Raw genomic sequence first — 26,567 nt, 5'->3', positions numbered from 1 at the left:
GCCGCGGGCGAGCAGCAGCGCGCCGGCCTAGGCTGGGGGCGGGGAAGGGGCCGTGCCCGCTGGAGCTCGCGGGGACGGGGATGGGACCGCGCCTGCGGGAGCTCGTGGGCATAGGGGTGGGTCGCGCCTGCTGGATCTCGCTGGGACGGGGTCGCTGCAGCGCGCAGGGATGGGGCCACGCCTGCCAGAGCCGGGGACCAGGAGCCCGTGGTCGACTTGCACCAGATCCAGTGGAGCCCGTGGTCGCGCCGGCCTTGGAGGCACTTGTGAACCTACGGATTCATGGAGGAGGAGGTGTGCCGGCGCCAGCCATGGAGGTACTCGTGAAGCCTAACCGGCGTCGTATCCATTGAGGAGGAGGTTCGCTGGACGTCGACCATGGACGAGGAGGCGCCCGTCGTCGGGGAAGGCTAGCGGCATGCCGAGCAGCAGCAGCACGCTGCGAGCGAGCAGCAACACGTCGGTCAGACCGTGAGCTCCGCACCGGCTGCGTCCTCGGCGCGGCGCCCAGGCGGTGAGCTCCGCACCGGCCACGTCCTGCTGCTCGGCTGTGGCACTCCCGTCGGCGACTGCTCGCCCGCGGCGCGCGGGGGTAACGACAGCGGCTCGTCGGCTCGCCCGCAAGCCCGCAGCCGCCGTCGCCGGTGGCGCCCGCCGTGGCCGAGTCGGGATGGAGAGAGAGAGCCGGAGCGAGAGAGGAGGAGGAAGAAGATGACATGAGGGGCTCACGTGTTGTGACATGGGAGATGAAGTATACGTCTTCGTATACGTCTGCAGCTGGGCTCAGACTGTGTCCATACGTATTCAGTGACATTTTTATGAAAAATAAAGAATTATAATAACATGTTTTAAAATAGACAAATAGTAATAACGTTTCGACCAACATCGAAAACTATAATGGCACGAATCCAATAAAAAAAAAACAGGTGTCCCCGGCCCTCTTTTTTCCCTCCCATCATCAGTATAGATGGCTTTGACTTTGAGGTTTCTGCCTCCGCTGCCTTCCCCGGCGCCGCCATGTCCTCCACCGCCGCCCGAGCCCTAACGTCCGTCTCCCGCGCAGCCTTCTCCTGGAAGCCGGTAAGTCAGCGACGCTCTAGTGTTTAAAAACAATTAAACATTTGTCTGAAACTATGGCAGACTAACCCTCCTCTGCCAGACGGGGCGCCCGCAGCAAACGCTGGCAGCGGCGGTGAGCAGGTCGGGCGTGGGGCTCCACTTGGGAGCGTGCGTCACCGCCACGCTGTTCCCGACGCAAGCTGGCGAGGGTAGGTATTTCCTCGTGGAGGGTGAGGAGGAGGCGAGGGTGGCGGCAGAGGTGTGGAACGCCGAGCCACGGTCGCAGCTCTGCACGACGCTTCGGCGAGGCGAAGGCGCCCACACGCGGGTCCGGACGGTGGAGCACCTTCTCTCGGCGATGGAGGCGCTTGGCGTCGACAACTGCCGTATCGAGCTTAGCGGCGGTGACGAGGTGCGCGGATGTTTGCCCATTTCTCACCTTTGTTTTAGTTCCCTACTTCCAATGTTAATACCTTAGGTGGGAAGGTGTTCAGTTATAGTTGTGTTTTCGATTTATGTGAAAGTGCTTAAGCAATGCCAGATTCCTTTGCTTGATGGATCAGCGCAAGAGTGGGTAGAAGCAATACAAAGCGTTGGCTTGTGTGTGGCAGAGGATGCCAATGGGCAAAAGTTGGATAAACTGGCGCCTGAAATTCATGAGCCTGTTTACCTACGGAGAGATGATTGCTTTATAGCTGCATTCCCTAGCTCGCAAATCCACATCACCTATGGCATTGATTTCCCAAAGGTATATTCATCTCTTCCTTTTGAAATAAGTAAAAAGCTAGTTCGTTATGGATATGAAACTGGATCATGTCTTATGGCCCAGTGATGCATTGTTTATAAAATTATCAATAACATTAGACCATTAGATATACACAAATAGGGTGGGTTCTTCGGTCACTATAAGTTTGAACACAGATAAATGTCACCCCAAATTGACTTTTTGGATCTGACTTTGCTCTGTGTTCATGTATGACATGATTTACTTGGAGCCTATTGCATCGTTTTGATATCCATGTTATGGCTGCCTTTTCAGTTTGCCAATGTTTTATGGCATAGGCCAAGGCAGGATGTGTCGCATCACCAATATATATCATACTCTGTTGCTCTTTTTTTTCCTCTCAAACATGCAAGAGAGCTGTGTATCATACTCTATTCCTCATACAAATAGTGTGTGCTAGAACATGAGAATTAAGGTTAAACATTTTTGTTTATGAGTTGTTTAGGCTTAGCTTTGTTCTTGTTAATGTTATGGCCATCAATTATTCTTTATGGAAGAAGGAAGAAGTACTAGTATACTATCTTTCTTGTTTGTTAGTAAAATGTCCATGCATTGGTTCAGTCTGATACCTTGTGTTGTGCTTATTATATGACATCTGCTATCATATTTTCTAACTTCTAACTGCTTTTGGACTACTATAATGTTGAAAAAGTTTCAGACTTGTATGTAACTTGAGCAAAGTGTGCATCTATTGCAGGTGCCAACGATTGGGTGTCAATGGGTTTCTACATACCTGGATGATAATATATACTCAAGCAAGATTGCGCCTGCAAGAACTTTCTGTATATTTGAAGAGGTTTATTCATACATCTAGCATATGTTTTTCATCACTTCTGTCTCCTTTTGGTAATATGCATTTGTATTCTCTCTCTTATAAGATTACATTACCTGCTATTATCCTGTATTTACAACTGTTTGGGTTCACATTTACATGTATACTTGAGAAACCTCCTTATGTAGGACTAAGTTACTTACCTAGCACATGGTTAATGCTAATTTACTTTGTCATGAACTGATGATTTTGTGATACATGGCTTTATGTTCATTTTCATCTTCTAGCGTACTCTATAACAATTGCATTATTCTTGCTTGGATAAGGACTTAAAAGTACTCCCTCCGGGCAGCTTTCTAAGGCGCTATCGCGTTTTTCTGAAAGGCCGCTATGCAAGATGCGCTGTCATTCCAAGTACTGGCGATTTGACACAAGCACTGTTTTTGAAGCGATCATTGCATGCGACCTTGACACTATTTGAGTCCTCGACCAATACAAAAACGCTGGCTGGCTACATGCTACTTTTCACGAAGCGTCACTGCAACCACATGCACACTATGGAATCAAATCCAATAAATACGAGCACTTTGGCACAGCATCACGGGCTTGGATTAATTCCTCCTTCGTATCTGGAATCCATCTCCTGGCGCCTCCGCGCCTTAGAAAACGGCCCAGAGGGAGTATGTCCTATGTTGTCCTCACAAGTTTGCTGCCTTTGTCCTGTGTGCCTTTTCTTTTCCTTGGAAGGTTCCAGAATGATTTACTTTCGCACAATTGTCTGTCCCTGTAGCACTGCTTTACTTCTTTTTTCTCCTGTTATTTTTGAGAGGTTGCAAGATCCTTTGTTATGGGGATCTGTATTAATATTTTTTCTTTTGTTAAAGACATTTTTTGGTCATGAATCACACATACATAGTGACTCACTTCTGCTTGCTGCATTTTTGAGTTCAACAGGTTGAAGAAATGCGTGCTGCTGGACTCATCAAAGGAGGGTCACTAGAAAATGCTATGGTTTGCAGGTGAAGAGCAATATGCTGGAAAATGTTGCTTGTTTATTTACCGTTGTGTAGAACTGCCTATTAGAGGTATCCTAGTTGGCCAATTTATTGAAGGTTTATATTCTTCTGGATCTGTTGTCATGTTGTGAATACAAGACAATCCACAGTTCAGACTTATTTCAATATCCGTAGTGCAACTACAACATTAACCTTTTGTTGGTTTATTTCTTAAATATTTTATGTTAAAAATGGTTTCATGAGTAACAACCCAGATGAAATTTGTTATTAGAGTCAGTATTTATCTTTTGTATCAAATAGTTAATAATTTAATATGAACAGGTACTCTGAACTTTGAGTAAAGTTTATTTTAGTAGGAGCTTTTTATCTGTACTTCCAAGATAACTACTATGTGGTGAATACCATCTTTTGCCTTGACTAGTTTAATATGAATACATACTGCTGTTACATAAATCGCTTATTTATAAAGTCATCAACATCAAGTCAGCTAGTAGTTGACCATCCAGTGGTTTGCAGTGTGCCACGTAGTTCAACCAGCAGGACCATTGGGACTGTTGCTTCTCTTATTCCTTCCTTTCAAAACTTTGCACCTTGATGATGTTGCGACTTATGGGCTGGGAATGAAACTGTTGCATTATTTGGATTATGTATTTTCTCTCAACTATATCAGATAATCGTATACTACTTATTTGGTAATTTGACAGCATATCTGGTGGTTGGCTGAATCCACCACTGCGGTTCGAGGATGAACCTTGCCGCCACAAGATTTTAGATCTTATTGGTGACTTCTCGCTGTTTGCACAGAACGGCAACCAGGGTTTTCCAATTGCTCATATAATTGCCTATAAGGTACCTTCTTTATTCAACTTACTACTGTCTTGTTATGTGTGTGATAAGTTAACAACTGCCTCATAAGTCATAAGTTCCTTTCCTTTACTTAAAATAAAATCATAGAAGAGTCGCCTCTTTAAATTCCAGGTTCATGCTCTTCTTTTCACTAGTTAGGACAAGTACATTGCTATATGTTAGCATCTCATACTCCGTCTCATGCAGTGCCACGTAGGATTTTTACTGATAAGAGGTCGTTGTTTCGCGAAACCACCTCATGAGCGAAATGTTATATTATGAGACAACTATTGTACCATTGTATGAGTTGTGATCATGCAACTCACAACTTTACTTTTATTGTGTGCATAAATTAAGGAATTGTGAGTTACCGTGAGATAACTTAAAAGACAACCATTGTATATATTGCCTATTAAGTCGTCTTAAAATTACGTGGCACTACATGAGTCCACCTATGAGACAACACCAATGTATTTGCCTTTAGTCCTTGTAACTTCTGCATTTTTGTTTCATTATTTTTTATTTTGGATCCTACGTGTTCACTGTTTTTTAAATTACTGCTCAGTCAAATTGTTGGTTTTTGTTTACTGATACATATCTTCTTGATCATGTGATAACTAATTGTCGGTGTTTCGAGTTACTAACTAGTAAATTTCTAGTATTGCGCGTCTGGCTCGGATGGTGTGCTTAGAGGACACGAGGTTTATAGTGGTTCGGGCAGAAAGTCCCTACGTCCAGTTCGTCGCTGCTGCTCGTGTTACTAGCACTGAAAGTTTGTAGTAGGGGTTACAAACGAGCGAGAGAGGGACATGTCCCAAGTCTCTGATGTGTGTGCTCCTAAGACGTGTTAGGGCGTGTGTTTTGATGTCTACAGCTGTGTAGAGTAGTGAACCGCCCTCCCTCTCCTAGGGCGTCCTGCTTCCCCTTTTATAGACGAAGGGGAAGAGCAGGTTACACAGAGAGAAAGAGGGAGAAGAGCCAAGGAGAGAGGCTTTCAGGACCGCCGGGTCTTTCTTCTCCTTTATGCGGGTCCCGCCGACACTGCAGATGGTGACAGGGACGGCTCTACGTCGGGCGCCTATTCGCCGCTGATGCCACGCCCCAGCGTTGTCAGCGGATCGTGACGTCCCATTCCGTCTCGACGAGCGACGCGGCGAACCAGCGTGCTGGTCAGCGGCCGTACAGGGAGTAGGCAGCATAGTGACCACGCGTCCGTCACTCTTGGTGATGTGAGTTCCTTGGAGTGACATGTCCCGGGCACGGGTCATGTTGAGATGTGCCCGCTCCCTGCACGATGCCAGAAGTTTAACCTTGGGTTGTACTTTCTGGCCCGTTGTGGTTGCGGCGGTACGGGCTTCCGTCAGGAGCCGCGCCTGAGGGGTCGGGCGAGACGGAGTCCCCGACCCAGAGGCCGGGCGAGCCGAAGCCCCTGACCCAGAGGTCGGGCGAGCCGGGGCACCCGACCCAGAGGTCAGGCGAGGAGCCCATGCACGGATGAATCAATGTTGATGACCATTAGCTCTTTCTCTTCGAGTACTCTAGTATTGGTCCCCGATAGTAGCCCCCGAGCCTGCGGAGGAGTAGAATACTCCTTCGAAGACTTTTCCGAACGGGAGGACTCTGAGGGCCTTGACCTTCTTTCGTCGCCCACGGCGTGTCCTAGGGATAGCGAATCCCTTTCGTCGCGATCCAAACCCTCGGGGGTATAGCCGTGAGATTTGGTTGGTCGGAAAAGGTCTTTCCTGTTTCCGACCCCTACAGGGGTCTGTCGTTCTGTGATCGCGTGTTCGGTCTCCTTGCGAGTCCAACTTTCCTCGAGCCCTCGCCCGTAGCAGGGGTCCGGTCGAGGGTCGGCTCGTCTTTGTGATCATCTTCCCTCAAACGTTTTTTCCGATAAAAATGGAGGGGCTGAGCCGTGCTATGATTTCCCTCTATGGACGAATCGTGGTGCTCGGTGAGTGGGGCCCCGGCATCCCGTTCGCAGGGGTCTGGCTTGGGTCAGCTGGTAACCGACTCCAGATTCTCAGTGGTCAATCCATATAGTTCTTGGGTCCGTTCGACTGGTCCCGAGGGCTCTCTACCTTTCTTCGAGGGAAAACCATGGATCGTATCCGGCCGAGACTCGAACGTGGGCTGAGATACCCGCGTGAAAGCTCTAGTTTGGTTTTGTTTAATTGATGGAACTCTAAGTGCTAACCTAGTTTATCAAAGTGATTATGAGATAGGTAGCACTATTCTAAGTGGTGAAGCAAATGAAGATCATGACATAATGATGGTGATTCCATGGTGATAATCAAGTGCTTGGACTTGAAAAGAAAGAGAAAAACAAAAGGCTCAAGGCAAAGGTATAAGTTGTATGAGCCATTTTGTTTCGGTGGTCAAGACACTTAGCGAGTGTGATTATATTTAGGATCGATAGCCGTACTATTAAGATGGGTGAAACTCGTATCGAAATGCGGTTATCAAAGTGCCACTAGATGCTCTAACTCAATGTATATGCATTTAGGATCTAGTGGAGTGCTAACACCCTTAAAAACATTTGTGAAAATATGCTAACACATGTGCACAAGGTGATACACTTGGTGGTTGGCACATTTGAGCAAGGGTTACGAACTTCACTGGCGGAGTATCCGCCCGTAGAGTGCGGACAGTCCGACGGTGCCACCAGCGCTCTATATAGAAAAGACGGAGGTCACTGTAAGTGATCGGATGCTGGTCTTGGTAGGATCGGCGCGTCCGGTCAGTGGAAGCGTGAAGACACTGGCGTCGGTTTTCGACCGGACGCTGGGTCACTTAGTGATCGGACGCTGATGGGGTGCGTTCGGTCCTGCTAACGTGGCAGCGAACAGAGGAGACGTCGAGTGATCGGACGCTGGGTGTGTCCGGTCAGGCATGATCGGACGTGCCTGGTCGTGATTTTTCGTTTCTGAATGCTTACTGTAAACGACCGGACGCTGAGGTCTTGCGTCCGATCACTCCGAAGCAGCGCGTCCGGTCACAACTTAAATGTACTGATGACCGTTGAGATTGGAGAATCAGCGTTTGAAGCAGGGGACACGTGGCACACATTGCGCGACCGGACGCTGGGGTCCAGCGTCCGGTTGATCTGACCTGCGCGTTCGGTCATCCCGTTTTTCCGTGGACTGAGGAGCCAACGACTCTATTTCATGGGGGCTTCTATTTAAGCCCCATGGCCGGCTCAAGCTCACCCTCTTGTTCATTTGCATTGATATAGCAACCTTGTGAGCTTAGCCAAAGCCCTCCCACTCATTTTCATCATTAATTCATCATCTTTGTGAGATTGGGAGAGAATCCAAGGGCATTGCTTGAGTGATTGCATCTAAAGGCACTTGATATTCGTGTTTCGCTGCGGGATTCACTTGTTACTCTTCGTGGTTGCCGCCACCTAGACGGCTTGGAGCAGCGAAGATCGTTGAGGGAAGGTTGGTGATTGTCTCTGGCTCCGATCGTGGTGATTGTGAGGGGTCTCGTGCCTTCCTCGGTGGAGCGTCGAAAGGTAACTCTAGTGGATTGCTCGTGTCATTGAGTTACCTTACTTGTGGGTAGGTTCTTGCGGTGTCTAATTGTGTGGACGAGGTTCGTACAACACCTCTTAGCCGCCTAACCACCAAGTGTTGGTCGACACAATGGGGACTAGCGTGCCGGCAAGCACGTGAACCTCGGGAGAAAAATTGGTTGTTTCTTGCCCTTTGATATTCTCCCGGTGATTGATTTAGTATTCATCTTGTGATTGTCTCACTCCTCTACACGACGGTATAATCACCCTACTCACTTATTTATATTCTTGCAAACTAGTTGTAGCAAGCTCTTTAGTGTAATTAGAATTGAGAGTTTGCTTTGTTGTTTTAAGTTCATCTAGTGGAGCTCTTTAGTGTAGCAAGTGTGAGAGCTCTTAGTAAGTAGTGACATAGCAAATTGTGTGTCTAGAGATCATAGCAACTAGAACTGTTGGATAGGTGGTTTGTAACCCTTGTAGAGCTAGAGCAAGTTTGCATTTCGCTATTTGTTATACTAATCAAATTGCTCTAGTTGATTTGTAGATTTTTAAATAGCCTATTCACCCCCCTCTAGCCATATTAGGACCTTTCACCGCGGCGCTCTTGCATCCGAGTACTGGCCGCTAGCGGCCCATCCCTTTTCACTCCTCACTATAAAGGTGCTCGGAGCGGTTGTCGAATCCATCGGTGGCCCAACCTTCGAACTCCTGGGCTTAGACGCCCCGTAGGAGCGTTTTTAGCTCCGTATCCCTCTTACCTGTGTCGTGTCGTGGCCCTTTCGGGGAGGCAAAACGTCCAGCATGTTTTTCGAGGGGGCGGCCATAGGTTGCGTGCGCACGCCCCGCGACGAGACATGGTGACAGGTCATGGCAGGCGCGGAGATCTAGGCGAACGGTTGGTTTCCTCGCACCCGTCGCCCCTCCGCAGCCACGCCGACGCCGCCAACAATTAGGTTTCCTGTGTCCGCATCTCTGCCGCCGTTGAGCTCGCATCCATCCGCCCCCACCTCCAATGGATCCGTGGTGCCGTTCTAACATCACCTTTCAGCGCATGGAGGGCCTCGTCCGTCGCGGTCTTCTCCGCGTGCGGACCTCGGGCGAGGAGTGGTTGCTGCCTGGCAACGAGGATTCGTCGTCGCCGCCCAACGGCTACGTGGTGTCGTTCGCCCACTTCCACGAGCGTGGGCTCGTGATCCCCGCCCACAAATTCCTCTGGGCCCGCCCACAAATTCCTCTGGGGGCTGCTGCACTTCTATAAGATTGAGCTGCAGCATCTCAATCCCAACGGGATGCAGCACATGGCGGCGTTCGTCGCGCTATGCGAAGGATTCCTAGGGATCAGCTCCTACTTTGACTTGTGGAGGTATTTCTTCGCCATCAACCTCTAGAAGAAGGAGAAGGGCGGCAGGCAGGAGCTGCACATGCCGATGGGGTGTGCCAGAATCCAACTTCGGAACAATCGAGTCGGCGAGTACTCGTCCATGCGGCTCTCGACGTCTAACAAGGGGTGGCACTCGCAGTGGTTCTACCTCAAGAATGACGCCGCTGCCCCTCTGTCGAAGTTCATCGGGCGCCTGATCGAAGAGGCCCCGAAGCAGTGGAGGAAGTGGGGCGTCCCGGAGAAGGATAGAAAGAAGACCCGAGACCACATCGACGCCATCCACATCCTGAAGGAGAACGACCTAAAAGGGTCGGGCGTCATAGCGGCTTACCACGCGAGGAGGGTGGCGCCGCTAATGACGCGCGCGCTCCCGCTATACGCGATGGCGTCCGAGGCGTCGTTCGACGGAACGACGCTCGTCGAGGGAACGCTCCCCAACTCCGAGATCGCGCAACGTATCAAGGAGGCGATGGAGCCTTTGCGGGACGACGCGGGTGCTGCCCTCGACTTCGTCTACCCGGTGTCGGGGCATCCTCTAATGCGGCCGGAGCCAGGCTACGTTGTCTTCGTAAGTTTCCCTTTCTCTTGCCTTCTCTTTAATTGATTTCCTGACCCCATGAGACTAACTTTGAGAGGGGTGGGACCAGCCGAGGGACCTCATCCTCACGGATCACCCGGCGCCGTTGCCGAGGCATTCAGCCGTGAGGGCGGTGAATCGCGTCGAGGGCGAGCGGCTGAGGAAGGCGAAGGAGGACAAGAAGAGGAAGAAGCAGCGACAGCTGCGGGCGCGAAAACGAGGGGAGGACACTGACAACGATGATGACGATGACGATGGTGACGACTACAAGGTGATGGAGGAAGAAGAAACGGTAGCCGACAATATCTAGTGGGACAACCTGGAGAACGAGGATGCGCTGACAGCCATCGGTTCGTCCTTGCAGGCGTCGAGACCCCGTTCCATGGAGGGGAGGGTACGTTTGGGGAGCCGCCAGAGGCGGGCCATTTCGACGATGCCTCCCAGGAACCGACGGAGGAGGGACGTACCGTCGGCCTGCCCCAGGCGCCAACAGAGGCGGGCGGCTCTGCCGTCACGCCCGAGGTGCCAGCAGAGGCGGGCGGCTCTGCCGTCGCGCCCCAAGAGCCAAGGGGAGTGGGGCGTTCCGCTAATGTGCCCTAGGAGCTGCTAAGGGCGAGCCCCTCTGCCCAGGAGTAGGGGGGCTCGAAACAGCCTCGTTCCGACGAGGCGGAGCAAGGGTCGGGGGGTTCGTCCCCCAAACGCATCTGCCGCCCAACGGCGCTGAGGTGAGTTATCAATTCCTCTGTTTTTCCTGTTTTAGTCAGATTTCATCGTGACTTGTGTTTTTCGTCCCTTGTAGCGTCGGCAGGCAGCGGAATCCTTTGGCGTTGGTACCAAAGAAGAGCATCGCCCTCCAATCGGGTCGGCTGGTGTCGCGCCTGTTTCGGGTGGGAACGGCGCCAGTGTGACCGCATCGTCGGACGGTCAAGCGCCGTCCACGGTGGCGCCTGTGCCCTCGGCGGGACGGGAGGACGCGGGCGTTCAAGGGGCGCCTTCGGAGGCCACGGAGCAGCCGGTGACGGCCGCCATATCGCTGCCGACGACGGGGCGGATGGCGCTGCCGAACGCGCTCGTGGCGCCGACCGTCGACGCAGGTGGAGGTGGCGGCGGCCGTGACAGATGGGTCATAGCTGGGCGCAACTGCATCGTCGCCTGAGGCATCGGCGCGACCCGTGCCATCGGCGGACCAAGCGACGGCGCCTGGCGTGGGCCGGATGGAGGGGGACGCGGTCGAGGGGTCCCCGGGAGTCGTGGTGCTGGGAGAGAGGTTCACGTCCGCACCGCTGACCCCTTCCGTCAATGGAGGGGGCGTCCCAGCGGGGATGTCGCGGTGAGAGGCGTCGGCGGCGCTTGGGGCCGGCAGGGAGTCGTCCCTGACCTTGATGTCGGTGGACAGCGGCTCGCCCGCACGAGGTGAGCCCCTGCTCCAGTGGATAGATCTGCAAGATCCGGCGTCGACGCTTTTTACCCTAGACGTCGCCGCACAGAGCATAGAGCGGGAGAGCCTCGACGTAGGGATCGTGTCCGTGCTCGAGTCCTTGGACCATGGCACGGGCGCATTGCGCGACGTTGTTGTTCCGTCCGGTCGGGTATTGTTTGGTCCTGCTTCTTGCTCTTTTCTTCCTCTATATGCTTTTTGTATCCTGACCATCATCTCCATGCAGTCCCTTATAGCTCGCAGCCGGGGGAAATCTCGATTCCTTCGTCAACAGAAGGAATTATGGGACCGCCTCGTCGAGGAGGCGTGGCTACGCGGGGAGGTGACAGCTCAGCTCGTTGCCACCCAGCAGAGGGTGGTCGAGCTGACTCCCCTCGCCGAGGAGGCGGCCAATCTTCGGTCGCGGGTGGTCGAGGCCCATCGGGATGCTGGCGAGGTCGAGAAGGCGTTCGAGGCCCTATCGGCAAGGTTGCGGAAGGATGACGAAGAAGCCACCAGGGTAAGGAGCGGGATGAGTTGCTCTAGAAGGACGCCGAAACCCGCTAGCGGATCCTTAACCTTCTGGGCGAGGTTGAGAAAGAAAGGGATTTGAAGCTGGGGGCTGAGAAGCTTGCGGCCCTGGAGAAAAGGGCGAGCCTGGATGCCCCGGCGGTCGCTCGGCTGCGTAAGGAGCGGGATGAGCAGATCTAAACCACGGAGAGGCTCTGCTCGGAACGTGGCACGACTCACGAGGAGCGCGACCAGGCTTTCCGAGAGCGTGACCAGGCCTTCCAAGCGCGCGACGCGCGCAGCAGAAGGTCGGCTCTCTCCAAGCCGAGCTCGAAATGGAGACGAACCGAAAGCTGAAGGCTGAGAGCGTTTCTGTCAGGCTGGCTGTGGATCTCACCGAGGTGAGGAGAAATCTTCAGGCGGAGAGTGACGAGCTCGGTATCCTGAGCGCCGCCCTCAGAGTGGTCTGCGACGACCTTGTGGTGGTGCGGTCGGAGGGGACCAGCTCGTTCGTGGCTCGTGTCGTCGAGATCACGGCTCGGGTGCGCCAGCTCGAGAGGAATGCCCTTCGCGCTGGGGTCAATCAGTCCTTCGCGATTGCTCGTTCTCATTATGGGGACAACATCGATCTGGAGTCGATGAGCCACGGCTACGCGCTCGGTTATGAAATCCACAAGTTGGAGGAGATGGAAACGGCGGTGGCTCCCCTTTCGTAGGACCTGGCGGACAGGATAGAAGGCATAGTTCTCCCTCGGAGGGGCTAGTTTGTTAAATAGGTTGGTCGGTCATTTTTGTAATAAGTGGACAAGTTCTATCCCTTTTGTTTCGTTTGAACAAGTCTGTTCTTTCATTTCTGTTTGAACAAATTTGTTCTTTCTCCCCTTTTTGTGTAAAAAGGGGTAAAGCGCTCCGACCCTTCCTGTTAAGATTGTAGAGCTCGAGATGCGGGCGAAAAACTCTAATCACGCTGGTAAGCAAGAGTGCCGTAGCCGCTAGGGCGTAGGTTTCTAGCAGTCCGACCAGCCTTACTCAGTCGTTTGTTTCCGCAAACCTTGCCTCTAGGTTTTTAACGTGAGAAAGGGGTCGGGCACGGTGACTATTTCGGAAAGGGTATATATATATACCCTTATCAGTCCCCGAGTGAGACTTGACCCTTTGCCATTGTCGGGGTCAGGTGTCACTAAAGATCTAGAAGACGATAGCGAAACTGGTAGGAGAAAACGTTTTTTTGTTTCAGAAACGTTATTCTTAGTTTTCGTTCGTACCCCCTCCTTAGCATCCGAGCCATCGTTCTGCGACCGCGCATTCGGTCTCCTTGCGAGTCCAACTTTTCTCAAGCCCCCGCGCGTAGCGGGGGTCCGGTTGAGGGTCGGCTCATCTTTGTGATCGCCACCCCGTCCGCGGTTTCCGCAATCGGAGGGGTTGAGCTAACGTCACTTGCCTCGATGGCTCGAGTGTCGCACTCGGTGAGCTCGCTAACGGGCATGTCCAAATGGAATCCGGGTCCGTCGTTCGTAACGGGGTCGACATAGCCCTCATGTGGCATTCCACTGCTCCTTAATCTCGCTTCCCGGTAGAAGCTCGAGTCGTTCCGGAGACCGACTTAAGTGGCCCGCTGGCCTCCCCTCGATGGAGATTCTGTGGAACGAGAAGGTCAAGATGACCCTGTCCGCTTCTGTGTTTTCTTCCCTGGCTCTGTTCGACGCGAGACAGCCTCGAGCCCTTCACGGGCCGGCCTTCGAACCTCGGTCGGTCGCCGCTCATATCGAATGAGACGACTATCACTTTGTGACACGACGCGAAGTGTTGTGATGCAATAATTGCATATGTGATGCTTAGATGTATGAGAATGGATGAATGAATGATCATGCACTGGAAAAGTTACCTCGATGGCTCGAGTGATGGGTTCGGGGAGCTCTTATCAGATATGTCTGAGTGGAATCCGGGTTCGTCGTTCGTGACGGAGTCAGCGTAACCCGCATAGGGCATCCTGCTGCTTCTTACCTGTCTCTCGGCAGCAGCTCGAGCCGTCCGATCGACTTGGGTGACCCACTGGCACAGGACTTACCTCGATGGCTCGAGTGACGGGTTAGGGGAACTCTTACCGGATATGTCCTCATGGAATCTGGGTCCGTCGTTCGTGACGGAGTCGGCATAACCCGCATGGGGTATCCTACTGCTCCTTACCCATCTCTCGACATCGAGCCGTCCGATTTACTTGGGTGACCCACTGGCATAGGACTTACCTGCGGAGATAGAGGATGAGATTATCTCGCCCAAGAAATTAGTTAGACAGATAAGCCAAGCGTCGAACTTGTAATAAATGGACAAGTTCTTAAATTTCGTTTTGGCCCTTTTCGTCGTTAAGGCTGTAAAGCTCGTGGTGCGGGTGAACAAACTCTGATCACGCTGGTGAGCAAAAACGTCGTAGCCGCTGGGGCGTAGGTTTCTTGCAGTCCGACCAGTTTTACTCAGGTTTGTTTCCGCAACCCTTGCTTCTTGGTCTCAACGTGAGAGAGGGTTGGGCGCATAGAATGTTTGCCAGGTGGATATACTCTTAAACGCGTACCGACTCTTTCCGTAGTTAAGGCTAAAAAGCTCGTGGTGCGGAAAAAACTCTGATCACGCTGGTGAGCAAAAACGCCGTAGCCGCTGGGGCGTAGGTTTCTTGCAGTCCGACCAGTTTTACTTAGTGTTTGTTTCCGCGACCCTCGCTTCTGGAGCTTAACGTGAGAAAGGGTCGGACGTAGAGAATGTCTACCGGATAGATATGCTCTTATCAGCCCTCGAGTGAGGCCTGACCCCCTGCCGTTGTTGGGGTCCGCTGTCACTAAAGATCGTGGAGTTGATAGTGAAACTGATAAGAGACTCTACGTAAATTAAGGGTAAAAGTGACGTAAATGTTCGATGTTCCAGGCATTGACGAAGACTTCGCCGTCGATGGTCTTGAGCTTGTAGGTGCCTGGTCGGAGCTCATCCGCGATGACGTACGGTCCCTCCCACGGCGGAGAGAGCTTGTGGCGATTCTTGTTGCTCTGGACGAGGCGGAGCACTAGGTCCCCGACGTTGAAGGCTCGACCCCATACTCGACAGCTGTGGTACCGGTGCAACGCTTGCTGGTACTTGGCCGAGCGGAGGAGGGCGACGTTGCGCGCTTCATTTAGCTAGTCCATGGCATCCTCGAGGAACATCTCGTCTCCTTGTTCGTCGTACGCCCTGACCCTCGGCGCTCCATAATCGAGGTCGGTCGGGAGGATTGCCTCGGAACCGTAGACCATGAAGAATGGTGTATAGCCTGTAGCCCGGCTAGGTTCGTCCTCAGGCTTTAGAGCACCGCGGGAAGCTCCGCGACCCATCGTCCGCCAAACTTGTTCAACCGGATGAAGATCCTTGGCTTGAGGCCTTGTAGGACCATGCCGTTTGCGCGCTCGATCTGCCCGTTCGTGCGGGGGTGCGCCACGGCAGCCCAATCGACGCGGATGTGGTATTCATCGCATAATCGGAGGAACATCTTTTCGGTGAACTGCGTGACATTGTCCGTGATGATGGAGTTCGGGACCCCAAAGCGATGGACGATGTCAAGGAAGAACAGCACGACTTGCTCGAACTTGATTGCGGAAATCGGTCGAGCGTCTATCCACTTTGTAAACTTGTCTACGGCGACAAACAAGTGAGTATAGCCCCCGGGCGCCCTCTTGAGAGGTCCAACCAGATCGAGCCCTAGGCCGCGAACGACCACGTGATGGGGATCGTTTGGAGCGCTTGGGCCAGCAGATGGGTCTGCCGAGCGTAATATTGACAACCTTCACATGTGCGCACAATCTGTTCAGCGTCGGCTACTGCGGTCGGCCAGTAGAAGTCTTATCAAAACGCGGTTCCAACCATGGTCCTAGGCGCGGCATGGTGCCCGCAGATCCCACTGTGGATCACTTAGCAACTGCTTCCCTTGTTCGATGGTGATGCAACACTGCACGATCCCAGTGTGGCTTCGCCTGTAGTGCAACGCGCAAGTCGCCGAGCCTCCATTTTGTCCGTCGGCAGCGCCTCACGGAGGTGGTAGTCGAGGTAGGGCATCCTCCAGTTGGCCAGAGGGTCGGGCTCTGTCACTGGATCCTTGTTAAACTCCATGACTTTGGGGTCGGATGGAGCCGCTGGCTGGTTAGCCCTCGAGCCCAGGGCAGGCAACCCGTCACTGGTTTGTTCCAGCTCCTCGTAGCGGACCGAGGGCTTGTACTGATCGCTGGCAAAGACGCCCATCGGCATCGGCTCTCGATCGGACACCGTTTTCGCCAGCGCGTCGGCCGCCTTGTTGAGACGCCTTGGGATATGACTGAGTTCGAGACCGTCGAACTTATCTTCTAGCTGGCGGACTTCTCGGACATATGTAGCCATCTTGGCGTTGTGGCAGCTTGACTCCTTCATGACTTGGTCGATGACCAGCTGGGAGTCGCCTCGGACGTCGAGCCGTCGGATACCCAACTCGATGGCGATGCGTGGGCCGTTGATGAGTGTCTCATAATCGGCCATATTGTTGGAGGGGAAATTGATGCGAACCATGTACCTCATGCGTACCCCGAGGGGCGAAGCGAAGACCAGCCCCACGCTAGTGCCTTTGTTCATCAACGATCCATCGAAGTACATCGTCCAGTACTCTTGGTCGACGACTGCTGGCGGCATTTGGACCTCGGTCCACTTTGCAACGAAATCGACCAGCACTTAGGGACTTGATGGCAGTCCTAGGGGCATATGAAATGTCTTGACCCACTTTGCGATTCTTCCTGTGGCATCCCGGTTTTGGATGACCTCGCCGAGAGGGTAGGACGTCACGACCATTACCGAATGCGACTCGAAGTAGTGACGCAACTTCCTCTTGGCGACAAGGACAGCGTATAGGTGCTTCTGGATTTGGGGGTAGCGAGTCTTAGAATCGGACAAGACCTCGCTGATGAAGTACATGGGACGCTGCACTTTGAGGGCGTGTCCCTCTTCTTCTCGCTCTACCACCAGGGCGGCGCTAACCACTTGCGTGGTGGTCGTATTGTAGAGCAGAAACGGTTTCCCGTCGGTCGGAGGGACCAGAATCGGGGCCTTCGTCAGAAGCTGCTAGACCGTGTCAAGCGCCTCCTGGGCCACGGACGTCCATTCGAAACGGTCGGCCTTCTTCAGAAGCTGATACAGGGGGAGACCTCGTTCGCCGAGGCGTGAGATAAAGCTGCTGAGCGCGGCGAGGCACCCTGTAACTCGTTGTACCCTCTTTATGTTCTGAATCGGGCCCATCCTTGATGGCCGAGATCTTCTCCAGGTTGGTCTCGATGCCACGCTCGGTGACGATAAAACCTAGCAGCACACTCCTTGGGACTCCAAAAACGCACTTCTCGGGGTTGAGCTTAATGCCGTTTGCTCGGAGTTTCGTGAAGGCCTGCTCTAGGTCGGCTACGACCTGGTCAGCCCTTTTGGATTTGACCACGATGTCATCCATATAGGCCTCAACGGTCCGTCCGATGAGATTCCCGAAACACTTGAGCATGCAGCGTTGGTACGTAGCTCTCGCGTTCTTCAGGCCAAACGACATTATGACGTAGCAGAATGATTCGAACAGGGTGATAAAAGACATCGCGAGCTGGTCGAACTCTTTCATCGCGATTTGATGGTACCCGGAGTACGCATCAAGGAAGCAAAGGGTTTCACACCCTGAGGTCGAGTCGACTACTTGATCTATGCGTGGCAAAGGCAACAGATCCTTTGGACACGCTTTGTTGAGACCCGTGTAGTCAACACACATTTTCCATTTCCCACTCTTTTTTCATGCAAGAACGGGATTGATTAACCACTCAGGTGGTATACTTCCTTGATGAACTCGGCCCCCAAAAGCTTCACAATCTCCTCGCCGATCACCCTACGTTTCTTCTCATCGAAGCGACGCAGGCGCTGCTTTACCGACTTGGAGCCTGGCCTAATCTTCAAGGCGTGCTCGGCGACTTCTCTCGGAATGCCTGGCATGTCCGAGGGTCTCCACGTAAAGATGTCACTGTTGGCACAGAGAAAGTCGACAAGCACGCTTTCCTATTCGGAGTAGGAAAGCGTGGTGCCAATACGCACCACTTTGCCCTCAGAGCCGCTGGGGTCTATGAGGACCTCTTTGGCGCCTTCTACAGGCTCGAAAGACCCGGTCGACCGCTTAGGGTCGGGCGTTTTTTCGACGATCTCCTCCCTGATGGCCGCAAGATCTTTGGAGGCGACAATTGGCGCGGCGTGTTCGCAGCACTCGACCTCGCACTTGTAGGCGCGCTAGAAGGTGGTGCCGATGGTGATGACCCTGCGTGGACCCTGCATCTTCAACTTCAGATAGGTGTAGTTAGGGACAGCCATAAACTTCGTATAGCATGGACGTCTTAGGATGGCGTGGTGGGTTCTATGGAACCCGACCGCCTCGAAGGTAAGGGTCTTCGTCCTGTAATTAGTCGGATCTCTAAAGGTGACGGGCAAATCGATCTACCCAAGTGGTACGTCCTACTTTTCTGGCACAATGCTGTGGAAAGGCGCCCCGGTCGACCGGATGCGCGCTCGGTCAATGCCCATGGCGTCGAGCGTTTCAGCGTACATGATGTTGAGGCCGCTGCCTCCGTCCATCAGCACTTTGGTGAGCTGCTTCGTGCCGATGATTGGGTCGACCACGAGCGGATATCTTCCCGGCTATGGGACGCTTTACGGGTGGTCATTCCGATCAAAGGTTATGGCGAACTTCGACCATTGAAGGAAGGTAGACGCGGCCGGCTTGGCCATATAGACCTTGCGGGGCACAAGCTTCTGGCGGCGCTTGGAGTTGTAGGCCGCCGACCCTTCGAAGATCATGAGGTAGCCATCCAGTGTTGGAAATCCACTGTCCTTCCTCTCGGCGTCGTCTGCGGTCGGTTTGGGCTCCTTCCTATGCTCCCCTTGTTAGAGCCTCCGGACAAGAACTGCTTCATGACGACGCAGTCCTTGTATAGGTGCTTGACGAGGAAAGCATGGTTCGGTCATGGCCCGTCGAGCAGCTTCTTGAAGTGGTTCGGGGTACCCTCGGCGGGCTTTCGACCCTCTTTGCGGTCGGCGGAGGCCATAAGCGAGCCGTCGCATCGCTGCTTGTTCTTCTTTTTGTTGAGACAGAGGCGCCTCCGCCGGCGTTCTCGTCCCGCTTTGCCTTGCTTTTGAGGCAGTCGAAAAATCGCCCCGCCGCTTCCTCGCCTGAGGCGTGGCTAGTGCGATGTCGAGAAGCTCCTTGGTGGTTCACGGACCCTTACGTCCCAGCTTATGAACCAGGGACTCACAGATTGTTGGTACGAAAAGTGACCAACACGTAAATATTTATAATTTTACCGTACGTTGTTGTCGGTGCAGAAAGTGACCAACAAGTAAATATTTGTAGTTTTGCCGTATGTTGTGATCAGAGGTGGTCTAGCACTCAATGACATAGGGTTTATACTGGTTCGGGCAACGTGCCCTACGTACAGTTTGAGTCGGTCGATGACTTTATTCCTGAGCCTAGATGCTCGAAGTTTGCAGTGGGGTTACAAACAAGAAGAAGAAAGATGGGGGGTACAAGAGGTCCGGTCAGAAGGGCTGAGAGCGATAGGAGCTTCGCTATGTGCTAAGTGTTCAAGCGTGTGTTTGAGGTTCGAACCTAGCGGTTCTGTGGTTGTGAACTAGTGAACTTGATCGATCTAATGTATCTGAAATCACTTGAATGTTGGGAGAGGGCGCATCCCCTTTTATAGATGAAGGGGATGGCCTTACAAGTGAGAGGGAGAGAGTATGTATGCTTCTAAGTCTTGTTGCCCACACCGACGGGTACAGGATGATGGTAGGTGCCCACAACACTGTTGGATGTCGGATGCATGTGGGAGGTTCCATCATTTTGTTCGGGTATGGTAGATGTCGGTACCTGCTATACTGTTGATGCCCAGAGGCACGTAAGGAGTTTCACCATGTTCACTCGGTACTGTAAATGCCGGCGCCCACAACACTGTCGATGCCTAGAGACATGTAGGGAGAGTCTTTCCATATGGGAGTTAATGACGCCCACAATACTGTACGGAAAATGTCGGCGCCTACAACAATGTTTGTGTCAGGGAGGTTGCAGAGTACTATTTCTGCAGGTGTATAAGGTACGGTCTTTGGTATCGTGGTTTGACTTGTGCGCTTTGCCTTGCTTTCTCCGTTCGTTCCCTGGTCCCTTCCAAGCGGGCGTCTTTGGTCGGTTGGTCCCAGTCGGCTCTGATTGTGCCAGTCGGAGAAGAGCAGTGAGCAGGGTTTTTGCGTACCCTGGTCGGAGACGTGGGGTCGGAGTCAGAAGTAGTGCTTTGGGCAGGCCTTTCGGTCGGAGAGGTTGTCCGGAGGCGGGCTAGAGACCGAAGTGAGCCCTCCGATCGGAGAGGTGGGCCAGAGTCGGAAAACGGGCGTCGCTCCTCGGCTAGACCTTTCGGTCGGCGATTGGATCGCCCTTCTGGCCTGTTGTCTAGATACTTAGGCCGGCCCATGAGTTGCGCGTTGTCTGTTTGAGCCGAGCCTTTGTTGGGAAGCCGGTCTGTGAGGGACCCTGGGTTTATGGACCCGACAGTTGTGATCGGATGTGGTCTAGCACTCAATGACATAGGGTTTATACTGGTTTAGGCAATGTGCCCTATTTCAAGTTTAAGTCGATCGGTGACTTTATTTCTGACCCCAGGTGCTCGAAGTTTGCTGTGGATTACAAACGAGAGGGAGTGAGATGGGGGTATCAGAGGTCTGGTTGGACTCCGGACCAAAGGGCCAAGAGTGACGGGAGCTCCGATGTGCGCTAAGTGTTGCTCTGTTCGGCTTTAGAGTTCTAGAGCCGAGCAGAGAGAATCGGAATGATCTGTATGTTGTTCGTTGGAATCGTTGGTCGTCCGAATCGATCGTTGTTTTGATCGATCGTTTTTTTAGAGCGTATCCCCTTTTATAGATGAAGGGGGCGGCTTCACAAGAGAGAGGCAGTGAGAGAAAGAGAGTATGTGTGCTACCTAGTCTTGTTGCCCATGCCATCGGGTACAAAACGGTTTGTCGGCGCCCACAACATTGTTGGTGTCAGGATGCATGTGGTTGGTTCCATCGTCTTCTTCTGGTATGGCAAATGTCGGCGCCTACCATACTGTAGGATAAATGTCGGCGCCTATAGCATTGTTTCATGTTCTGACATGTCTGGAATGTTGCGGATCATCCCTCTAACACGGTCTGACAGTACTGTCCTGCAGGTGTGCAGGGTACGGACCCTGGTATTGCGGTTGACTGGAGCGCCCCGCCTTACTTGCTCTGTCCGTTTCCTGGGTTTTCATCGAGCGGGCGTCCCCGGTCGGTCGTTCCCTAGTCGGCTTTGGCCTTCCGGTCGGAGAAGAGCTGTAGGCAGATGTTTGGTGTACTCCCGGTAGGAGAAGTGAGTCGGAATTGGAGGCGAGCGTCGTCCCTTCTCGGCTAGGCCTTCCGGTCGGAGAGTCGGAGAGGCGGGCTGGAGTCAGAAGCGACGACGGTCGGAGAGGAGCGTCGTTCCTCCTTGGCCAGGCGTTCCGGTCGGAGAGGCGGGCCGGAGTCGGAAGCGAGCGTCGTTTCTCCTTGGCCAGGCCTTCTGGTGGGAGAGGCGGGCCGGAGTCGGAAGCGACAACGGTCGAAGAGGAGCGTCGCTCCTATTTGGCCAGGCCTTCCGGTCGAAGAGGCGGGCCGGAGTCGGAAGCGACAGAAGCGAGTGTCGTTCCTCTTTGGCCAGGCCTTCCGGTCGGAGACCGGATCGCCCTTCTGGTCTGTCATTAGGTTTTTGGACCGGCCCAGGAGTTGCGCGTCGTTCGCAACGTCGTCTGCTGGGCCGAGCTTTTTGCTGGAAAGCAGGTCCATGAGGGATCCTGGGTTTATGAACCCGACACAGGTGGTCCCAGACAGGAAAGCTCCTATAACGTCGGCGTCGGTGACGTTGGGCAGCTCGTTGCACTGCCGGGAGAAGCGACGGTTGTACCCACGAAGAGTTTCCCCGGAATTCTGTCGGCAGTTTTTGAGATCCCATGGGTTCCTAGGATGCGCGTATGTGCCTTGAAAATTTCCCACGAAGATCTCTTTTAGGTCCGCCCAACTTTGGATTCGGTTGGGCGGAAGATGTTCCAACCACGTTCGTGCCGAATCGGCCAGGAACAATGGAGGGTTGCGGATAATGAAATCGTCATTATCCGCTCCACCGGCTTGGCAAGCAAGCCGATAATCCTCGAGCCACAGTCCGGGATTCGTTTCCCCAGAGTATTTTGGGATGTTGGTCGGCGATCGGTACCACGGTGGGAAGGCGGCGTTGAGGATGTGTCGGCCAAAGGCCTGAGGTCCCGGCAAGTCGGGGCTCGGGCTTCGGTCTTCGCCGCTGTCGTAGTGTCCGCCACGACGAGGGTGGTAGCCACGGCTAGCCTCCTCCCTCGCATCGCCGCGGATACGCCTGCGAGCGTCGAGGGTGTCGAGCACGTCACAGTGGAGGCCGAGACGTTCATGCACCGGGACGGCGGCGCGCGGCCTGCCGCTTTGCTACGCCTGGTGGACTGACACGTCCCTGTTGGGTTGCTCTGAGGGCACGCGCTGGCTGGCGTCGAGCTTGCGTCGTCAGGACAGCCAGCTCTCGGCCTATTGCGCCGCCGCACGCTCGAGTAGTGTGCGAATCTCGCGATGGGCCCGACGATCCTCGGGTGTCGTGGGCCCCGGAAGCCCCCAGAGCAAGGCCGCCGCAGCAGCGATGTTCTTACTTGCCCGGGTGAAGTGTGGGAGGGCTTCGTCGTCCTCAATGATCCTTCGGTTCACGTCGCGGGCGACGGCGCGCGCACGCCCACCGTCTCCGTGGCGCTCGATCTCTCGTTCGAGCTCCGCGCGTTCCAAGCTCGAGCTGGAGTCATGCTTCCTCGAGCTCTTGGTGCCGGGCCTTCAGCTGCTCTACCCACAGGCGAGGTACCCCGAGGGGTCATGGCTCCCACTGTTGGAGTCTGAGTTGGAGGGCGGCTCCGATTCTCCTGCGATGAGGTTGTGGAAAGATTCTGCGACATATTCGGTCATCCCCATGAACTCGTCGTTTGTGGGGAATGGGGGCGTGCGTTGCGCCACAAGGTGGCCAACGGTCTCGGCGGTGTTGCGCAGACCGAACGGGAGCGCTGTCGGGGCGCTCCGGATGAGGTATTTCGGGGAAAGCGGCTCTCCGGCAAGCTGCGTCATGACGTTGGTGAACGAGAAGGTGAGGCAGTCTAAGTTCTCCCGGGATGGTCGGGGTCATAGGAAGGCACCGAGCTGGCGTTCTAGCCTCCCGTAATCGAAGCCGAGGAGTTGGTCGCTCCCGGGGACGCGGGCCTCCGGTGTGTGTAGCCGCAACTCCTCAAGCGCCTCGGTGATCGCGTCGAGGCCTGCGGAGTGGAGAGTTGGACGGCGATGGGAGCCTGCACCAACTCTGCCCCCGTCGTGACGATGAAGTCTAGGTTTCCGAAGCGCACGTGCGCGCCCAGGACCTAGCTGACGCCGTGACTAGCCATTCGGGGCCTAATGTGGAAGTCGAGACGCGCAAAAAACCCCTACCTGGCGCGTCAACTATCGGTGTTTCGAGTTACCAATTAGTAAATTTCTAGTATTACGCGTCTAGCTCGAATGGTGTGCTTAGAGGATACGAGGTTTATACTGGTTCGAGCAGAAAGTCTCAACGTCTAGTTCGTCGCTGTTGCTCGTGTTACTAGCACTGAAAGTTTGTAGTAGGGGTTATAAACGAGCGAGAGAGGGACATGTCCCAAGTCTCTGATGTGCGTGTGCTCCTAAGGCGTGTTAGGCCGTGTGTTTTGATATCTACAGCCGTGTAGAGTGGTGAACCGCTCTCCCCTCTCTTGGTGCGTCTTGCTTCCCCTTTTATAGACGAAGGGAAAGAGCAGGTTACACAGAGAGAAAGAGGGAGAAGAGCCAAGTAGAGGAAGGCTTCCAAGACGGCTCCACGTCGGACGCCTGTTCGCCGCTGATGCCACGCCCTAGCGTTGTCAGCGGGTCGTGACGTCTCATTCCGTCCCGGCGGGCGACGCGGCGAACCAGCGTGCTGGTCAGCGGCCGTACAGGGAGTAGGCAGCATAGTGACCACGCGTCTGTCACTGTTGGTGATGTGAGTTCCCTGGAGTGACATGTCGCGGGCACGGGTCATGTTGAGATGTGCCCGCTCCCTGCACGATGCTAGAAGTTTGACCTTGGGTTGTACTTTCTGGCCCGTTGTGGTTGGCGGCGGTACGGGCTTCCGTCAAGAGCCGCACCCGAGGGGTCGGGCGAGACGGAGCCCCCGACCCAGAGGCCGGGCGAGCCGGGGCCCCCGACCCAGAGGTCGGGCGAGGCGGAGCCCGCGCACCCGGAGGTCAGTTGGAGCTGTAGTCGCGCTCTTAACTGCTTGGATGAATGAATGTTGATGACCATTAGCTCCTCCTCTTCGGGTACTCTAGTATTTGTCCCCGGCACTAATAAAAAGCTTGATTTTCATCAGATCTTGGTAACACGTTGGTGGTCATTTTGTGTTGATTTCTCACACGTAAAGTCGGTGTCTCATTTGAGGGTGTTTCATTTTGCACTCTCGCCTTTTATAGTTTTGGCTGACTAGTTCCTTTATGAAGTTAATTTTCAATCCCATTTGTAGTGGTTGGTAAAAAGATCATGTAGTTCATGACAGTGAATACTCCAGACACTGACTTCATATACCGTTAATGGATTTTCAATCCCATTTGTAGTTGTAGGTAAAAAGATCATGTAGTTCATGACAGTGAAAACACCAGACAGTGACTTCATATACCGTTAATAGATCAGAGGCATAGTAAAAGTTAGGCCATAATTATAGTTATCCCAAAGGGTACATCAATAACAAAGGCTCTGTTTGGATCCATGGGTTAGAGCTAGTTAGAGCTAGTTGGAGCTCAACTAGCTCTAAAGTAGCCAAACAGGAGGGCTAGAGTGGGTTATTTGCAACTAGCCCACCCTAAAAAACTATCCCCCCAAAGAGGTGATTATTTGGGCTAGTTGGGGCTATTTGAGGTGGGGTCCACTGTTTTCTCTCTACTTTCACCCGCACCAATGATTTGGAAAGCATATTTATTATCATTTTAACCCTTGTATCCAAACATTTCTTAGGCTAGAGTTAGTTCAGGGCTAGTCCTGAGCTAGAAACTAACTCTAACCTCTAGCTGTGCTAGAAACAGGGCCAAAGAGTACCGTTACTGTGATTTCAACTAAAGCCTTGGAAGTTGCATCGACACTCATTATCCTGATGTGACCTTATGCTACAGACCACCTGCTTTTTTTTTGTTTTGTTTTGTTGGCGCATCACAAGCTCATGCTTTCAAGCAACATGTGGTTCTGAGATAATAATGTTTGTTTGAGGCCATAGCATATTCTCTGCGTACCCTTTTTGTGCAAGAAGATTCTCTGGCTAAGAGAAACGGATTGTAAATTGGTTTCCTAGTTTTTCCTTCTACTGTTGTCTTGTTTATGCTAATCCTTGGAGCTCTCTTGTGGCACCTGAACTTAACTTTTTCCTTTTCTGTGACAAAGGCTGGTCACGCGCTGCACACTGATTTTCTCAGCCATCTGTCTGGAAAGAACACTGTGGACCAAGAACAACTTGCTGGGCAATGTTCAAATGTATACGGCTCCTATTCATCTTATGTTCGGTAGTGGTTAGAAAGGCACATTTCAGGACAAGCACCCGGTGACCCTTTATGATTCGTAGGGTTCTATTGTGACATTCATTATCCTTCAGATTCGTAGGCTGCAGCAGCAACTCTTTGCCTTTCAGAAAATTGATTTTGCCGACCCGTGTGGAGTTTCATAAAACTTTGTATGGAAGATCATTTTTTCCATCATACTTTTAAGTTTGCATGCAGATGCGGCCGGGCCGTGTCTGTTCTTTTGATAGCTGAACACAGCTGGGGTTGGACGCGCCAGCAAGCAGTGTGTCTGCAGAGATCCCTCCTCTGATCCTGTTGCAGAGCAGAAAAGCTGCCATCCAAGCAGTGGCTGTGGCTCGGGGTCGGGGTCGCCGGTCGCCACGTCGTGGTCGCCCCTTTTCCCTGTGGATAACCACGAACAGCGTTGAGGTGGCACTGCGACGCGCGGGTGGACGACTGGACCCGGAAAGCGACGTCCTCGCGCGCGTGGGAAAATTTGCCCATGCGTAACGTAAGGAAGGCCGCAGGCCCGCAGATGGCGGTGGCGGCTGATGGAGAGAAGGCGACCGAAAGTGCAAGCGCCCGCGGCCCTCGGAAGCCGCCGCCCGTCCGCCGCGCGGCTTCCTCCTCCTCCCGGAACCAAGTCGGATTCGTCCCATACGCGCGGCCAACCGGTGCTTCACTTGGCAGTTAGGCTACGGCCTACGGGCTCAGCCGCTTCATCCCCATTGGGTGGGCGGATGAATCGACTAGGGTGACATTTAAATCCAGGAGTAAAGTTGATGATGTTATATCGGATGTTATATCAGCGTGTCACATAGGAGTAATAATCCATGAGACGAATTTATTAAGCCTAATTAATTCGTCATTAGTACTAATCCGCTTTTAGCGGGACGGCGACCGTGCGTACGCAGAACGGCGTCGCGAAGCAGGAGTATGGCATCAACGGAAGAATAGCACTCCGTTAATCTGGGCTCCGCCAAACGGACGCTTCCAAACGACG

General features: G+C 53.4%; 1 protein-coding gene across 1 annotated transcript; it reads left to right on the top strand.

The window, feature by feature from the left end:
- The first annotated feature begins 946 nt into the window (after positions 1-946).
- LOC136503617 (probable UDP-3-O-acyl-N-acetylglucosamine deacetylase 1, mitochondrial) lies at positions 947-26,333 on the top strand. The gene is made up of 7 exons (XM_066498636.1): positions 947-1,080; positions 1,160-1,471; positions 1,601-1,807; positions 2,541-2,639; positions 3,570-3,634; positions 4,336-4,480; positions 25,449-26,333. The coding sequence occupies exons 1-7, from the start codon at positions 1,018-1,020 to the stop codon at positions 25,569-25,571; spliced, it is 1,014 nt and encodes a 337-aa protein (XP_066354733.1). The 5' UTR covers positions 947-1,017; the 3' UTR covers positions 25,572-26,333.
- Positions 26,334-26,567: the final 234 nt, after the last annotated feature.

This window comes from Miscanthus floridulus, chromosome 1 (assembly GCF_019320115.1).
Source record: "Miscanthus floridulus cultivar M001 chromosome 1, ASM1932011v1, whole genome shotgun sequence".
Classification (NCBI taxonomy): Eukaryota; Viridiplantae; Streptophyta; class Magnoliopsida; order Poales; family Poaceae; genus Miscanthus; species Miscanthus floridulus.
This window is presented reverse-complemented; position numbering and strand designations above follow the sequence as displayed.

What these genes read in the sequence shown, in the direction of transcription:
- LOC136503617 (XM_066498636.1), top strand. Translation starts at nt 1,018, where the DNA reads ATGTCCTCCACCGCCGCCCGAGCCCTAACGTCCGTCTCCCGCGCAGCC. An exon ending in CAGCCTTCTCCTGGAAGCCG is followed by an intron (nt 1,081 to 1,159) that starts GTAAGTCAGCGA and finishes CTCCTCTGCCAG; the next exon opens with ACGGGGCGCCCGCAGCAAAC. An exon ending in CTTTCTGTATATTTGAAGAG is followed by an intron (nt 2,640 to 3,569) that starts GTTTATTCATAC and finishes TGAGTTCAACAG; the next exon opens with GTTGAAGAAATGCGTGCTGC.